The sequence below is a fragment of the Lagenorhynchus albirostris genome, chromosome 4, assembly GCF_949774975.1.
Source record: "Lagenorhynchus albirostris chromosome 4, mLagAlb1.1, whole genome shotgun sequence".
Lineage (NCBI taxonomy): Eukaryota > Metazoa > Chordata > Mammalia > Artiodactyla > Delphinidae > Lagenorhynchus > Lagenorhynchus albirostris.
In genome coordinates this window covers 85223136-85241743 of record NC_083098.1, presented here as the reverse complement: position 1 = coordinate 85241743, position 18608 = coordinate 85223136, and the positions used below count along the sequence as shown (strand labels likewise).

The 18608-nt window shown below is 39.4% G+C and overlaps 1 protein-coding gene across 3 annotated transcripts in view; it reads right to left on the bottom strand.

The window, feature by feature from the left end:
- Nucleotides 1–15928: 15928 nt before the first annotated feature.
- The window catches only part of TLR1 (toll like receptor 1), a 43610-nt gene continuing 40930 nt past the window's right edge, over nucleotides 15929–18608 (bottom strand). For all 3 annotated transcript variants that reach the window (XM_060148353.1, XM_060148354.1, XM_060148355.1), the window contains exon 2: nucleotides 15929–18524. In XM_060148353.1, coding sequence (XP_060004336.1) covers nucleotides 16067–18457 — 2391 coding nt within the window. In that variant the 5' untranslated portion in view covers nucleotides 18458–18524 and the 3' untranslated portion in view covers nucleotides 15929–16066. The remainder of the gene's footprint in view (nucleotides 18525–18608) is intronic.

The window sequence follows — 18608 nt, the reverse complement described above, 5'->3', positions numbered from 1 at the left end:
CCATGAAATAATTATTGGTGGCTTGCAAGAATACTTAAACATCTAATTTCTCTTTTCCCAATGATGCAAAAACAAAAAATGGAGAAGGGGTTAAAAACCCATCGAATGTTGAATAATCTTTACAACATAAGAGTAAGAAAGACTGACATTTTATGAGCATTTCCTGTTTGCCTGGCACGGAGCTAAATGCTCTCCATACATTCATTATCTTGTTCAATAATCTCAACAACCCAACAAAATGATGGATACTTTTATCCCCATTTTACAAATGGAGGAGCTAAAACTCAGAGGTTAAGTAACTTGCCCAAGGCGAGCCAGTGAATAAGAGGTAGAGCATGAATTTGAACGCAGACCTATCTGGTTCCTTCGGAACCCAAATGGAAGGCATTTCAAACTCAAATGAAAGAGCTTAGGGTGTGATTACCGAGGCTAATTCCGTTGCCGGGACTAGTTGCCACTGTGGCCTCTTCCTCTCTTCCCACCTTATGTGCCTCTCTCCGAAGCTATTTATACTCTGCTAGGTGTCATAAATTTCCAGAAACCCAAACCCTCAAGCACCTGCAAGACAATTCCTCAGATCAATAGTGATCAATAGTAAGCCCAAAGTCACTCACTAATCACTAACATTTAGATTAGTATAGGCAAAATAATAAATACTGAAAATCTGAACAAATCTACTTTCCTCCCATTTTCTTTGGAAAAGACTATGCAGCCCTTATTTCATTTTCATGAGTGTTAACAGCAAACAAAACTAAAGAGTTCTTACCCTCAGGCTTGCAGCGTCTCCGTCAGAGCTGCAGGTGTGGATGATTCATAGACAGGACTAGAATTGGCTGGAGCAGTGATTGAATCAAGCTTTTCTGTGAAGCGTACGCTCCTTTGCCCTCTACTGCATACTGGTGGCATTACACGTTGCGTGAGTTCATACAATCTTAGATCACTTTTTAAAGAATTGCAGTAAAATACACGTAATGTAAAATTAACCATTTTAAGTGCACAGTTCAGTGGCATTAAGTACATTCACATAGTTGTTCACCCATCAGCATCGCCCATCTCCAGAACCTTTTCATCGTCCCTCCCTGAAACTCTATATCCATTAAGCAGTAACTCCCATTTCTCCCTCTCTTCAGTCCCTGGTAACCACTATTCTCCTTTCTGTCTCTATAAATTTGCCTACTCTCGGTACCTCAGATAAGTGGAATCACACAATATTTGTCCTTTTGTGACCGGCTTTTTTCATTTAGCATAATGTGTTCAAGGTTCTTCCATGTGGTGTATGTATCACAGTTTCCTTCCTTCCCTTCTTAAGGCTGAATAATGTTCTGTTGTGTGTATATACCACATTTTGTTTATCCATTCATCCATCAGTGGATATTTGGGTTGTTTTCACCTTTTGACCATTGTGAATAATGTTTCTATGGACATGGATGTGTACAAATAACTGTTCAAGTCCCTGCTTTCAGTTCTTTTGGGTAGATACCTAGAAGTGGAATTGCTGGATCATGTGGCAATTCTACGTTTAAATTTTTGCAGAACTGCCATACTGTTTCCCACAGCATCTTAGAGCACTTTGATGCTGCTTTACTTCAAGGTTCGAATCAGTCATGCCGCCCATCAAATTGGGTGGGAAGGCCAAGTGATAATAAGAAGAAATAGGAATGGTGGCTCCAAAGTTTCAGCAATCTGACTGGAAGAGAGTGGGAAGGGGTTAATTAGAGGCCTTGTCTTGAAACGAAGTGGTGAAACAAGCATGACATTTTTTAATGTAGACTGCAGAGAACAGATCAATTTTTTCAAAGCAACACTTTTTGAGGTTTTATTTATCCTTGACTTTAGGTTCAGATGACACTGCTGGAGATCACTAAGGAAGATGAAAATTTCCAAATGGATTTGTCGACAGGTGCGTGATGGTCAATTTTTAAATGGATAATTATAATAGGTTTATGTAAATGTAAAATTAGGGGGTCCTTAACACAAAATTTTTTTCACAATTATGTTGAGGTTCTTTAGTAAAAATGTATGTATTTCTGCATATACTGTAGGGATAAAATCATACAATGAATAACTATAAAGAAAAACAAAAAAACAGTCTGCTCTTCTGCCCACGTAAACATATACAAACATGTCTACATTCACATATACATGAAGTCAGGTGCTGGATGCATGCCCGTCGGAAATATTGGAGAGAGTGTTGTTAGTTTGTTGGATAAGCTCTAAAATTTCTTTCATCTCAGAAATTCTCAAACGACTCTGATTGGTACACATATTCTATACAGCCCTCTCAAGAAAAAATAATCACTTGGGGTTTTTCATGTCCAAAGACGTATTCTTCCCTTTCTCATAGCCCAACATTTTTAAACACTCTACACTCTCAGTGAATGGGGAATTTTCTTTACTCATTTTTAATTTCCAGAAACAAGTCAAGCCAAGTTAGAGAGTAGTATTCTGTGTCGTCATCATCATCGTCGTTGTGATCACTATAGCTTGCATTCTTCCTAAGTGCAGAAAGTATTGCAAATAAGATATTGGCTAATCCTCACTACAAAGGACATAGAACATATATATGATTCCCATTTGACAGATGATGAATCTGGTTCAGTCAGAATAAGAAACTTGCCCAAGGCCATCATCTGGTAAGAGATGGAGTCAAGATTTAAAACTGAGTCTAGGGACTTCCCTGGTGGTACAGTGGCTAAGACTCCGTGCTCCCAATGCAGGGCGCCTGGGTTAGATCCCTGGTCAGGGAACTAGATCTCACATGATGCAACTAACAGTTTGCATGCCACAACTAAGATATCCTGCATGCCGCAACTAAAGATCCCACATGCCACAACTAAGACCCAATGCAGCCAAATAAATAAATATTTTTAAAAATAAATAAAACTGAGTCTATCTGGCTCCAAAGCCCACAATATTCACTACTTCAGGTACCTAAGAGTTTGTATACTATTTCCTCTGCCTTCACCTGGAATTTCTAAAATCTTTAAATCCTAATAGTATGCTCAGAACCATATGTGCTGATATCTTTGGCTAAGCATTTTTTTTTTTTTTTTTTTTGGCGGTACGCGGGCCTCTCACTGTTGTGGGCTGTCCCGTTGCGGAGCATAGACTCCGGACGCGCAGGCTCAGCGGCCATGGCTCATGGGCCCAGCCGCTCCGCGGCATGTGGGATCCTCCCGGACCAGGGCACGACCCCGTGTCCCCTGCATCGGCAGGTGGACTCTCAACCACTGCACCACCAGGGAAGCGCTAGGAATTTTTTTAATTCCCTTCAAAAGTCTTTCTCCGATGCAGGGGACACGGGTTCGTGCCCTGGTCCGGGAAGATGCCACATGCCGCAGAGCGGCTGGGCCCGTGAGCCATGGCCGCTGAGCCTGAGCATCAGGAGCCTGTGCTCCACAACGGGAGAGGCCACAACAGTGAGAGGTCCGCGTACCGCAAAAAAAAAAAAAAAAAAACTTTCTCCGTTTTCCTTCCTTTTTTTCCCCGTCTCCTCTTACTCTGGGCTTCAGAGATATGTGCCCTGATATCCCTCCACCTCGCCGCCCCACCCCCCCCCACATAGTCATTCAGTCACTCACATACATTTCTTCCATTATGCCTTCCCCTGAGTTTAGACTTCTACCTGCCGTATTTCTGCCTTCATATAAAATTTGCAACCAACAGAGAGCTTTGGGTTACCTCAAGTGGATGGAGGTTTATTTTAAAGATAAAGCTCTTGCAGTCTAGCACATAGTCTAGTATGAAACATATGTTATTTGGGTAGAGCTCCTCTAGTTTAGTTATAAGTATCAGTAAGAGAAAATAGCGACAGAAGTTTTTTTCTGAATTTCTAAAAAACAAATATAAGTGAATAAAATTCTCACATGGTTAGGAAATTCAAATCATTTATCATTCATTTACTACACTCAGTGAGTATAAGGAGGGGAGAAAATTTTAATTCAAACAAATAAGCAGTGGAAACCTAATAATTTTGCAGAGATTTGGTACTTTATTACCAAGGACTATAGCAGCACTGTCCAATAGAATATAGAAAGAATGTAAGTCACACAAGTAACTTTAAATTATCTAGTAAACATGTTTAAAATGACAAAAAGAAATTGGTGAAATTAATTTTGATTATATATTTTATTTATTCCATTATATCAAAATGTTCGCATGTAACAGAAAAAAAACTACTAACAAAATAGTGTACGTTCTTTTCTCATAGAATGTCTTAGAAATATGATGTGTATTTTACACTTACAGCACATTTCAATTCACATTTGCCACACTTTAAGAACTCAGCAGTCACACATGGCTAGTGGCTACCATGTTGAACAGATAGGGCTAGAGTCTTAAGTTAATAAATGACCACCCTACAATTAACCAACAAACTGGAACCCTAATTCACCACAAAATATTTCTTGGTAATGCCAAATATTGCTGTTGCTCACTTCCTCATGTCCCTGATTCCAGCTCCTTCTCCCTTTCTCATCTGACCCTGTTCACTCTGCAAATGATCCTGTTCTAGGAACATCTATCAGGACCTGTGTCCTCAGAAATTATCCCAAAGCCTTTAGGGGCAAGAAAGGGAAAAAAATCTATATAGGTATATAGATGCATATATTGGAATGGGGAGAGAAGAGAGAGGATAAGCAAAGACTAAAGAAATATTAAAGAGGAAAAGAGAGAAAAATGGAAGGTTTGGAAAAGCCAGAAGGACAGCAGATTTAAAAAGGAAAAATCAAAGAGCTGGGAGAAAGAATGGAGGACAAGAAAATGGAGGAAATGAGGATGGAAGGCAAGGGACAGGAAAGAAGAGAGACCAAAAGAAGGGAGAAAATAAAATATATAGGTTAAAGAAGGGAGTGGCAAAGGAGCACAGTAGAGAAGGAAAGAGGAAAGTCTAGATTTCTCATTCAGGTGCTAATTATTATTATAGCTTTATTAGTGAGTTGCCTGGCGTTTATCTTAGACAAAGTTATAGAGAAATTCAATGATGTATTGGTTGGCCAAAAAGTTCGTTCGTGTTTTCCATGTTAAACCCGAACTAACTTTTTGGCCAACCCAATAATAAACGTCCTATAAGACACGTCAGCGTAGGACTCTCCCTGGATTTCCTTGTTTGCATCCAAACCACATGCCACTGTTTTGGCTGAATATGAAAAAATTACACACTGAATCATGCTTACTAATATATGTTCCAAAACATCCACTGGTCTGCTAGAGCCAGCTTATTCCAGCTCATGAGAGCCAATTTTTAATTTTCAAGAATTTGGTGGACTTCCCTGGTAGTTAAGAATCCTCCTGCCAATGCAGCAGACACAGGTTCGAGCCCTGGTCCGGGAAGATCCCACATGCTGCAGAGCAACTAAGCCTGTGCGCCACAACTACTGAGCCCGCATGCCACAACTACTGACGCCCACGTGCCTAGAGCCCGTGCTCTGCAACAAGAGAAACCATCACAATGAGAAGCCTGTGCACCACAACAAAGAGTAGCCCCTGCTCGCCGCAACTAGAGAAAGCCCGCGCGCAGCAACGAAGACCCAACGCAGCCAAAAATAAATTAAAAATATAATAAATTAAAAAAAATTAAATTGTATATACTTGCAATTAAGTAAACTATATTAAAAACAAAAGTAATAAGTACTCAAAACCCATCACTTCCTAATTATTTTACTATATATTTACTATTATTATGCTCTTGAAGTTATTTACATCTGTAGTATCTGTATGGTGGAAATATACACAGTGGTATATTGCTGGTACATCTCCTTCCAACCCCACCTTTAGTGACATCATATTGGTACCTTGAAAATGACCACACTGAGAGTATTTACACCATGAAATTGGCAAAAATTATAAATCAGGACTTTGTTTTGTTAATTTTCTGGAATTATTTTTGGAGAATCTGTTGTTAAACATTTACCAGCACACCACTGCCTCTGGTATCATCTATATCTAGCAAAAAAAAGAAAAGAAAGGAAATCATGTCTCTAACTCAATGATTAACTCTTTTTTTATTTTTATTTTTATTTTTGCGGTACGCTGGCCTCTCACTGCTGTGGCCTCTCCCATTGCGGAGCACAGGCTCCGGATGCACAGGCTCAGCGGCCATGGCTCACGGGCCCAGCCGCTCCGCGGCATGTGGGATCTTCCCGGACCGGGGCACGAATCCGTGTCCCCTGTAACGGCAGGCGGACCCTCAACCACTGCGCCACCAGGGAAGCCCGACCTGGAAGATTCCACATGCCGCGGAGCAGATGGGCCCGTGAGCCATGGCCACTGAGCCTGCGCGTCCGGAGCCTGTGCTCCGCAACGGGAGAGGCCACAACAGTGAGAGGCCCGCGTACCACTTAAAAAAAAAAAAAAAAAAAAAGTTATCTCTTACTTTTGGTTAAATCATGTTCAGTGTTTACATTCTTGTGGTATGTAAATATTGGGGCACAGCTGAAAACTACATTGTATACTATGATTACGACTCCACGATTACACTTAAGTCTGACTTGTAGTTGCTGCCATTCTGCAACGTCCTTGCCCCTCTCTCCTCTGTTAGATTTATTAGATTGTCTGTTTCCTGGAATGCGTGGCATCTTCTTTCTTGATTTTCACCTATTGTAGTGGAACACATCTTCCCATAGTCTCCTAAGAAAGAGTGCTTTGACGGTTAATTTGGAGAAAGAACGTAAATGTCCCGCCTCATGTTTGGTTGATTGTTTGGCTGGATCTAAATTTCTAAGTTGCAAATAATTTTCTCATGTAATTTTGGAGATTTTTCTATTTTCTAGCTTATAGTATTGTATTGAGAAGTGCAATGCCATTTTGATTTCTGTTTCTTTGTACATGCTTCCTCCCTTTCTCTCTTTCTCTCTCTTCCCCCACTCCCTCCCTCCCCTCCTCTCCATCTCTCCCTCCCTCACCCCCAATCCTACCTGCCCTCTCATTCTTTCTTTCTATGGAAGTTTTTAGAATCTTGTCCTTGGTGTTCAAAAATTTCAAGGGAAAGTGGCTTATTCCTTTCATTTTGCTGGGCTCGGTTTGGAGATGCAGGTCCTCCCATGGAATTTCTCAATTTTATTTCTTGGATAATGTCTTCCCCTCCATTTTCTCTTTCTGGAACACCCATTAGATGGATGTTGACCTCCTGATTTAGCTCTTTTTTTTAAAAAATTTGTCTTATTTTATTTTTGGCTGCGTTGGGTCTTCGCTGCTGCGTGCGGGCTTTCTTTAGTTGTGGTGAGCAGGAGCTACTCTTCGTTGTGGTGCATGGGCTTCTCATTGTGGTGGCTTCTCTTGTTGTGGAGCACAGGCTCTAGGCATGCAAGCTCAGTAGTTGTGGCATGCGGGCTCAGTAGTTGTGGCTCGCGGGCTCTAGAGCACAGGCTCAGTAGTTGTGGCGTACAGGATTAGTTGCTCTGAGGCATGTGGGATCTTCCTGGACCAGGGCTTGAACCCGTGTCCCCTGCATTGGCAGGTGGATTCTTAACCACTGCGCCACCAGGAAGCCCCCGGATTTAGCTCTTATTTCTTATTTTTTCGCTTGCATTCGCAATTTATCTTTTTGTTCTAATTCCTTAGAAATTCCCTTAGTGTATTTTCCAATGTTTCAATTTATTTGGGGGAGGGGACTATCATATTTAAGTTCTAAGAAGTCCCTGTATCTTCAAGTTGTCCTGAAAGAGAGGTGAACATCCTCATGGGCCTGATGTGACCACATCATCAACATGCAGCACTCTTGTCCCCTGACTCTCAAAGGCACGGTGCTGGGGACCTTGTTGATTAACTTTGATAATGGATTTTTATTAAGGGTAGTCATCCACTTGTGTGTAGGTATTAACCTGGGGAATACAAGAAGTGACTGTGTCCTAGTATGAGGATGAAGTCCATCAGAGAGCTCAGGAACAGCCAAGGAAGGCAGGGATGAGCTGGTCCAAAGTGTCGTGGAGACACAGGAAGAAAACAGTCCAGAAAGAGAGCATGCGAGGTAGCCAGGAAGTTCAGCACACCTCTGAAACCCTCAGGAGGGACAGATTTCCTGTCACCACAGAGGTTGGGGACTCAAATTGTTTAATTGAAAATAAAAGGAAGTGGTAATCCCACAACTAGAAACTTTGGCAACAATCGTGTTGCACTAATGAGGTTGAAGTTTTTCATGTGTTTCTTCTCTAACTGGATCCTGTTTGGAGCTGTCCAGCTCATTGTCAATGTATCAGTTGGGATCTAAGTGCTTTTCTGTTTTATCTTATTAGTTATTTCTATAACAAAGGAAAAGAGAATTTTATCTGTGATATGAGCTACCGGTTTACTTCCCAATTTATTATTTCCCCATTTGTCATTTTTAGTGGTTTTTATTTGTTTGCTTATTCATTTGCTTGTTTGTTAACATAGAGCTGTTTCCAGGGGGGGTTTTTTGTAGTCAAATTCTGTCCCTTTTATGATTTTCTTTAATCTTAGAAAGCCCAGGACAATCTAGACTGAACACGATCAGCAGCTCAGCTCCAGTTCCACATTTGGTGGCATAAGATAATGAAGATAACAATAATTGCAATAATAATGATATCATTATAAGAGATAGCATTTATTGAACTTTTGCTTTGTGCCAGCCACTGTTCTTTGACATTACATATATTAACTCATCTAATGCTCCTAACAACATTATGAGACAGGTATTACTATTCCTATTTTACATCCAGGGTAACAAAGCAGAGAGGAATTACATAACCACTCAGGGTCACTAGAAGGAGGTGGAAGAGGCAGAATCCAGGCTGGGGTAGCCTGTCTCAGGAGTGTTCCTCCTACCCACTATGCACCTCCAGCCCTAGAGTGAGTAGCCAGACCCTGACTTTCCACACATTATACATCTGGTTTCTTAACAATCCTATAAGAGAGGTATGGTTATTATGCCATTTTACAGATGAGGAAAAGGAGGCTGGAAGAGGTTAAGGAATTCATCCAAGGACACAGAGTTATAGAGAAATTGAGCCAGGATTTAATTCCAGAATGCTTATCTGCAGAACCCAGCTTCATAACATTTATTCTCTGCTGCTTTCACCTCTAATGGAGACCTAGTTTTGTTCTCCTAAACCCCATTTCCTTTCTTTGTTGGTTGTAAAAATTTTAAGTACAGAAAAATGTAAAAGCAAAAGCAAGCATCAAGCACAGGCAAGTGGTGATAATGTTTTTGTATATTTTCATCTAGACTTTTTTCTCTGCATATTTTTAACATATTGAAACCATTCTGTGCATATAATTTTGCATCCTATGTTTTTCATTTATATTGTAATATAAGCATTCTCTTATGTTAATAAAGAAAGACTTCCTATACCTTTTTTTAGTTTGTGGTAAAAAACACATAACACAAAATTTACCATCTTAACTGTATATACTACTTTTAATAATTGTAAAATACATCACTAAATGAGCCCAGCACATCCTTCCATTGTTGGAAATTTGAAGTGCTTCAAATTTTTCAGTTAACAATGACTCTGCAATTAACCTATTTGTAAAGAAATATCTGTCCACATTTCAACTTATTTCCTTAGGATGGATTTCTAGAAGTGGAATTACAGGTCAAAGATCATGAATATATATATATATATATATATATATATATATACACATACATATATATACACACACACACACACATATATATGTATACATATATATTCCAAATTAAATGCCCATTCCCTTGCAGTCTTGTTAATATAACAAGCTGATAAAAATGGAACTATTTTAATTTCAATGTTGTCGAGCACCCTGCAGTGAAGTGTGAGACTAGATAACTGCAACCCTTTGCTGACTTCTAGCCAATAAAAAAGATTGGAAACTCTGAGAGAAATTAAGGATTAGAAGAGGATTTTGGAGAGGGTTTTTGGTGTATTATGAACTCCCTCTTACCTCAATCCTAGGAAAAGGGGCTTCAAAAGAACCACTTGGAAAGTTGGCCATGTGAACTTTGCCCTTTGGGGGACATATTGTAAACAGTCTTTAATTCATACCTGGAAATCTAAAGGTCTTGGCTTGCTACTCTAAAGGTACATTTTACAAATAATGAATTTAGGCTTAGAAAGTTAAAGTAAATTATCCAATGTCATTCATATATAAGTAATGGTTAGCATTAAAACCCAGACACTGCGAATCAGAGCTTGCTTCTGTACCCAATCTGCAATGGTTTTTTCTTTTTTAATTAATTAATTAATTTATTTATTTATTTTGGGCTGTGTTGGGTCTTCATTGCCGCGCACAGGCTTTCTCTAGTTGTGGTGAGCGGGGGTTACTCTTTGTTGTGGTGCACGGGCTTCTCATTGCAGTGGCTTCTCTTCTTATGGAGCACAGGCTCTAGGCGCACGGGCTTCAGTAGTTGTGGCACGTGGGCTCAGTAGTTGTGGCTTGCAGGCTCTAGAGCGCAGGCTCAGTAGTTGTGGTGCACGGGCTGAGTTGCTCCATGGCATGTGGGATCTTCCTGGACCAGGGATCGTACCCATGTCCCCTGAACTGTCAGGCAGATTCTTAACCACTGTGCCACCAGGGAAGTCCCTGCAATGTTTATTCTCCTTTACCTGTGACATCTTTCTTACTTTCCTTACTATATATTTATTCACATTTTGAACTGATTCTTCATCCCCCAACTTTGAATTCTTGAGCAGGAGATTCCACAAATACAATTTCAAGCTCCAAGGGGCCTCCTTAAGATCACTTATAAGATCAGATATTTACATATAGGATTGATCTAACTTCTCAAAATCTTGAGTTTGTTAAATAAACTTTAACTGACTTTATAACTCCCTTTAAGGGTTTTTTTTAGACTTGCAGTATGTAATGAGTTGAATTGTGTTCCCCAAAATTCATTTGTTGAAGTCCTAAACCCCCGTACCTCAGAATGTGACCTTATTTGGAAACAGAATCATGTATATTATATTAGTTAAGATGGGGTTGTTAGGATGGCCCTAAGCCAATATGATTGGTGTCCTTATACAAAAGGGAAATTTGGACACAAACAGGCATAGAGGGAAACCCATGCAAAGAAACACAGAGAGAGACAGTCATCTGTAAGCCAAGGGGAAGGGGCCTGGAGTAGATCCCTCCATCCCTCAAAAGGAACCAACCCTGCCAACAACTTGATATTGGACTTCTAGCCTCCAGAACTGTGATACAATAAAATTCTATTGTTTAGGATACCCAGATTTGGAGCCCTAGCAAACTGATATACAACTAGTACTGAACAATTGAAACTTGGTTATGAAATCTTGAAGTTCAATACAGGAAGGGCATTCATCCTAGAGAAAACAGGAAAATCCAGTTCTAACAACTGTTGCAACTTCCATTACAGAACGAGAGGTTTCATACATTTTAGCATATATTTCATGGTTTTAAGTTGCTTTCTATTATAAATGAAATATAAATGATGACTTTCCTGTAGCCCTAAATTTTAACTCCATAGCTTGACTTTTGAGACCCTTGACAATATGATCTTAATCTAACTTGCCATGCTTATATCTCACTGTTGTTTTTCATAAACTTCATGGTCCAGTCAAATTAAGACACCAGTCCCAGAATAGGCCTGGGTATTCCTGTCTTCTCCACATCTTTCTACTTAGAATGGCCTTTTCATTCTTCATAATTACACATTGAAAAATCCAACAGTCTTCTTTCAAGGCCCAGTGGAAAAACCGTCACTCCTAAGATTTTTTTCACTCAATCTAAATGGTCTCTGAACTTCCATTTATGTTTTTGTTTCATTATTTTTATTTTAGTTGTCTGCATACATGTAATGTCTTCTGATTGACTGTAAGTTTTTTAGGGCAAGAAACAACAAGCACAGGTTAAGTGTTATGTGGGTTTCTCCTCCCAAAAGTGAAGACTCAGACAAGAGCATTGTGTGTGGGTCATTTGTTCTGAAGATGTAATCTCAGGGCTCAAGTGTGAGGAGACTGAGAAGAATGAAACAAGGAAAAATGGAAAGCCAAGCCAAGAGTGAGTTATTGAGCTGGTTACTCCTGTAACCAGCTGTAATCCCATGGGGGATTCTGAGGAATGGTCTAGACTATGCCTTATTTTTTTTACCCAAGAATAAAAGAAAAAGGAATATTTATCTAATGACTCCCATCCCTTTAGAAGTCAAGGATCTCTTCCCAGGGTATCTCTTGTACTTCCAGGTTTGTGCATAGACCAGAATAGCTGAACAGGCCTCTACAAACATCCTGTGGAGTGGTATTAGTGACATCATGGGGCATAAAGTGAGAAGTAGACGGTGCAGCTATGACAAGGTGCTGCCGGGCTACACCTGCCTAGCACTGGCTGCCAGAGTAAGAGTCTCTAGAGACTGCCTGATGAGTATGGAAAATAGCTGATATCATAAAGCGGGGGAATAAAGTCTGATAAAGCCCATTCCTTGCACTGCTCCAATCTGCTCATGCCCTATTTTAATAGTTTCCCCAAAGACAGGGATGCTGTGTATAGAAGCAGTACACATCAACTATATTCCTCCCTCTGATCAAAAGAGCAAAGGCTCTCCTGCATGCTAGTTCAGACAACTAGAATCTTAGCAAGATATCCAGCCACAGAAAACCAGACTCATTTTCCATTTGGCCTGAAGTGCAACACACTCTTGGTTTGCAACCCTGAGACAAGTATTCTACTGCAAGTAGTTTATTTCAGAGGTGTTCCCAGGAAACACCCTTGGAGGAATGAGGATATGAAATAAAAATAGAAAAGAAGCCAATAAAGCCATTTCTACCATAGAGAATCAGAATTCCATCCTACTGGGGGATTCAGGGAGAATGTAAAGTATATCTCAGGTTTGTCTCCCCCAAAATGGGTGAGAAAGTTGTGGTATTTATCTGTCAATTCCTTTCTGGCATTGGTTGATGGCTGCTTCCAAGGACAACTTCCAGCACTTCTGAATTGCCCTTTGTGTGGACTAAGTGGCTTCTCATGGCCAAGAAGAAAATCCTTCAGGCAAAGAGGGTCCAGTATTAGCAATAAACAGCCTTCAACATGCAGAGGCAAATGCTGACTGGAAATGAGGAGGACACCAATAGCTTTAGAAATCTGCTTTAGAAACCCAGCTACAAGTATAAAATGCATGGAGTTTTCTAACATTGACCCTGGCACAAAGGGACATTTATCAACTGAAGTTGTTTGAATAGATGCTTCTCTTGATTACATGATAAATTCAATGAATTCAGTCCTACCAAAGAAATAGGTGAATCCTGATGAATACAGATGCAAAAATCCACAACAAAATACTAGCAAACAGAATCCAACAACACATTAAAAGGATCATACACCATGTTCACGTGGGATTTATCACAGGGATGCAAGGATTCTTCAATATACACAAATCAATCAATGTGAAAACCATATTAACAAATTGAAGAATAAAAACCATATGATCATCTCAATAGATGAAGAAAAAGCTTCTGACAAAGTTCAACACCGATTTATGATAAAAACTCTCCAGAAAGTGGGCAGAGAGGGGACTTACCTCAACATAATAAAGACCATATACGACAAACCCACAGCAAACATCATTCTCAATGGTGAAAAACTGAAAGCATTTCCTCCAAGATCAGAAGAACAAGACAAGGATGTCCACTCTCACCGCTATTATTCAACATAGATTTGGAAGTCCTAGCCATGGCAATCAGAGAAGAAAAAGAAATAAAGTAATATAAATTGGAAAAGAAGAAGTAAAACTGTCACTGTTTGCAGATGACATGATACTATACATAGAGAATCCTAAAGATGCCACCAGAAAACTACTAAAGCTAATCAATGAATTTGGTAAAGTTGCAGGATACAAAAGTAATGCACAGAAATCTCTTATATTCCTATAAACTAATGATGAAAAATCTGAAACAGAAATTTAAGGAAAGACTCCCATTTACCATTGCAACAAAAAGAATAAAATACCTAGGAATAAACCTACCTAGGGAGGTAAAACACCTGTACTCAGAAAACTATTAGACACTGATGAAAGAAATTAAAGACGATACAAACAGATGGAGAGATATACCATGTTCTTGATTGGAAGAGTCAACGTTGTGAAAATAACTATACTACCCAAAGCAATCTACAGATGCAGTGCAATCCCTATCAAATTACCAATGGCATTTTTTACAGAACTAGAACAAAAAAATCTTAAAATTTGTATGGAGACAAAAAAGACCTCGAATAGCCAAAGCAGTCTTGAGGGAAAAAAACGGACCTGGAGGAATCAGACTCCCTGACTTCAGACTATACTACAAAGCTACAGTAATCAAGACAATATGGTACTGGCACAAAAACAGAAATATAGATCAGTGGAACAGGATAGAAAGCCCAGAGATAAACCCACACACCTATGGTCAACTAATCTATGACAAAGGAGGCAAGGATATACAATGGAGAAAAGACAGTCTCTTCAATAAGTGGTGCTGGGAAAACTGGACAGCTACATGTAAAAGAATGACATTAGAACACTCCCTAATGCCGTACACAAAAATAAACTCAAAATGGATTAGAGACCTAAATGTAAGACTGGGCACTATAAAACTCTTAGAGAAAAACATAGGAAGAACACTCTATGACATAAATCACAGCAAAACCTTTCTTGATTCACCTCCTAGAGTAATGGAAATAAGACCTAATGAAACTTAAAAGCTTTTGCAAAGCAAAGGAAACTACAAACAGGACGAAAAGACAACCCTCAGAATGGGAGAAAATATTTGCAAACGAATCAAAGGACAAAGGGTTAATCTCCAAAATATATAAACAGCTTAAGCAGCTCACTATTAAAAAAACAAACAACCCAATCCAAAAATGGGCAGAAGACCTAAATAGACATTTCTCCAAAGAAGACATACAGATGGCCAAGAAGCACATGAAAACCTGCTCAACATCACTAATCATTAGAGAAATGCAAATCAAAACTACCATGAGGGATCACCTCACACCAGTTAGAATGGGCATCATCAGAAAATCTACAAACAACAAATGCTGGAGAGCGTGTGGAGAAAAGGGAACCCTCTTACACTCTTGGTGGGAATGTAAATTGATACAGCCACTATGGAGAACAGTATGGAGGTTCCTTAAAAAACTGAAAATAGAATTACTATATGACCCAACAATCCCACTAGTGGGCATATACCCTGAGAAAACCATAAGTCAAAAGGAGTCATGTACCACAATGTTCATTGCAGCTCTATTTACAATAGCCAGGAAATGGAAGCAACTTAAGTGTCCATCGACAGATGAATGAATAAAGAAGATGTGGCACATATATACGATGGAATATTACTCAGCCATAAAACGAAATGAAAATGAGTTATTTGTAGTGAGGTAGATGGACCTAGAGACTGTCATACAGAGTGAAGTAAGTCAGAAAGAGAAAAACAAATACCGTATGCTAACACACATATACAGAATGTAAAAAAGAAAAAAAAAGGTTCTGAAGAACCTAGGGGTAGGACAGGAATAAAGACGCAGATGTAGAGAATGGACTTGAGGACACGGGGAGGGGGAAGGGTAAGCTGGGATGAAGTGAGAGAGTGGCATGGACTTACATATACTACCAAATGTAAAATAGATAGCTAGTGGGAAGCAGCTGCATAGCACAGGGAGATCAGCTTGGTGCTTTGTGACCACCTAGAGGGGTGAGATAGGGAGGGTGGGAGGGAGACGCAAGAGGGAGGGGATATGGGGATATATGTATATATATAGCTGATTCTCTTTGTTATAAAGCAGAAACTAACATACCATTGTAAAGCAGTTATATTCCAATAAAGATATTAAAAAAATAGGTAACTAATAAGAACCTGCTGTATAAAAAAATAAATTAAATTAAATTCAAAAATACAAAAAAAAAGAATTAGGTGAATCACTCATGTGGTAGAAATTAACTGTTTAAATAGAAATTATAACATTTCATCAAATTTATTACCACATATACATGGGAACCTGGGGCCTGAAAGGACATACCCATTTTTATCTACATCCTAAATTCAGAATCATGTTTATATCCATATTGATGCAAAATAAAGTCATTGCTGGAGCTTCCAAAAGCAGCAACATTTTTTCCGAAAGCAGCAGAGGAATATTCTTATATTTGTGTGTGATTTATTTCTTTTGCTTTGTCCATCAGTTTAATATTTATGGATGCTCTTAGATTAGCCCAAAAAAGTCTATGTTTGCTCTTCTCCTTGGGCCATTCCAAATAAGTTCTCTGGGCCATGAGAGCTTTGAGCTTGTGATAGCTGCTAGGAACAGAATACTGTGGAATGGGATCCAGCAAGATCAGGATTAAATTATTAGATCCTTCACTGAAGAGATTGTGGTGGGCAAAGTAGAGTTCATAATGGCACCACTCACTCTGGACAAAGTTGGGAGACAAAACAAAGATGCACTTGTAACTTTTCTCAATGCAGTTTATGATATTTTCCACGATGCTCTTGCCAGGAACAAAGTTTCTCTCATGGAGACAAATTCTTATATCTTCTTTTTCTAGGTTTGGTATTAACTCATTCTTCACCCAGGCAGAATCATGCCCACTATATGAAATAAAAGCATGGAACTGGACAGTTCTTTGGAGTTCTTCTAAGGGTACATTCCTAGCCCTGCGCCGGGTCTGGGTCCACTGACACACCATCCTAAGATACCAGGGCAGATCCAAGTAGATACAGAGGGCAGTCACGGTAACAGCCAATACCAGCCCAGGGACCCCAATGGTGACAATCAGCAGAGCTGTGTTGCAGGATAATGGAGATACATGGAAGTCCTTTAGTGGGGTTCCCTTATAGCTTTCTGGATAATCGCACTTATAAGAATCAGGCCAACCCTGTACCACTTCACTTGATACTTGGCCTACACTTTGGATAAAGTCTCTTAACTCACATGTACATTGGAATGGATTGTTCCCTGCTTTTAGGGACCTAATCTTCTGGCAGCTCTGGAAGAAATCAGCTGATGGGTTGGAGACTGAATTATAGTCAATGATCAGTATGGAAAGGCTGCTAAAGGTACCACATCCAGGAAGGTGGGCTAAAGAATTGGAAGCAACATTGAGTTCTTGCAAAGTTTCTAGACTGGTGACATCTTTAGGGATGCTCCTTATTCTGTTATTGTGGAGATCAAGAACCTTGACCCTGGGAGGTAAACATCTGAAAACAGAGTCAGTAAGTATATTTGACGACATATTTAAACTTAATAAACTTCTGGTCCAAGGGCAATTTCCTTCACTTTCATCATACTTTAGGGAATTCTGGCTAACATCCAATTGTTGTAGAGACTTCATCTCCTTGGTCATATGAACTATATTTGCAAGTTCTTTTAACTGATTCATTTGTAAACTGAGTGTCTTCAAATTAGCTAAGTTTGCACAGTTTTTAAAAACCATGTCTGTTAAGAGATTGTTGGAAAAATTCAAATACAGAAGTGGGCTAATTTGGGATGGGCAGACCATGTGGACCATGTGTGCAGCAGACACTGTGAGATGCTGGATGTTCATATTTGAAAGGGTTTTATAGATATAATCTTGTGGAAGACTGAACACTTCATTGACAACTTGGTGTATAGACAAGGCCTTCAGTGAAGTACCAGAATAATCAAAATCTCTGAAGTCAACGCGACCTTGTAGTTTCACATTTGAAATTGAGAAATAGTTGATGTTTGTATGCCAAACCAACTGGAGGATCATAAAGAAGGAATTCCAAGTTGTTTCAATGTTGTTTAAAGTAAGATTTGATAACCTTGAATTCTTTTGAAGTTTTGACAGAACATTTTGGAAAGAAGAACACCCATTATCATCTAGCACACATTTGATATTAGACAGTTCCAGACTTACGGCGGTGCTGACTGACACATCCAAAATAAAATGGAATTCATTTCTTGTGGGGAAAACAATGTGCAGACTCTGGGTGTTAAGGTCTCGAAGGCTCTCAGGGTCTTCTTTTTCCCCATATGTGTCTCCTAAGACCAGTAAAACCTTACTGATGTGCAAATAAGCAATCGGCAGCATGCTGGATTTTTGTAACTGTGTGGCACTCAACCCCAGAAATTCTAGTTGAGACATGTTGCCAAGCTCTTGGCATATGGGCAGAGCATCAAATGCATTAAATGAGAGGTCTAAGTGCTTGAGGTTCAGAGTAGGGTGGCAAGAAATCTTCTCCAGCTTGTTGTGGGACAAATCCAAGTATTCCAGTTCCTGGTTAAATCTGAAGACACTCATGTCAAGATACTGGATTCTATTATGAGAAATTATCAAAATCTTCAGCTTTGATAGTGATATGATGTCAGAAGTCCAAAGTTCAGAAATGTAGTTTTGTGATATATCTAAGATTGTTGTGTTCAGGGACAGGTCTTTGGGAACATGGGTAAGACCTGTTTTTGATCTGTCAACTAAAAATTCACTTTCATCAGATAACTGGGTTCTGATCTCAAGTATTAATATGAAGACGATGGCAAAATGGAAGATGCTAGAATTCGTTTTAGTCATTTTGTAACAGTAGACAATCTTAAGAGTAGTTGCTATTCTTCAGAGCATCTTGATACAGATACAGATCCTAGGGGGAAAAAATCAACATTAACTGACTGTATTAAATTAGGCATGGCTGACATTAAACATTTTTTACTAGAGACTCATTAAA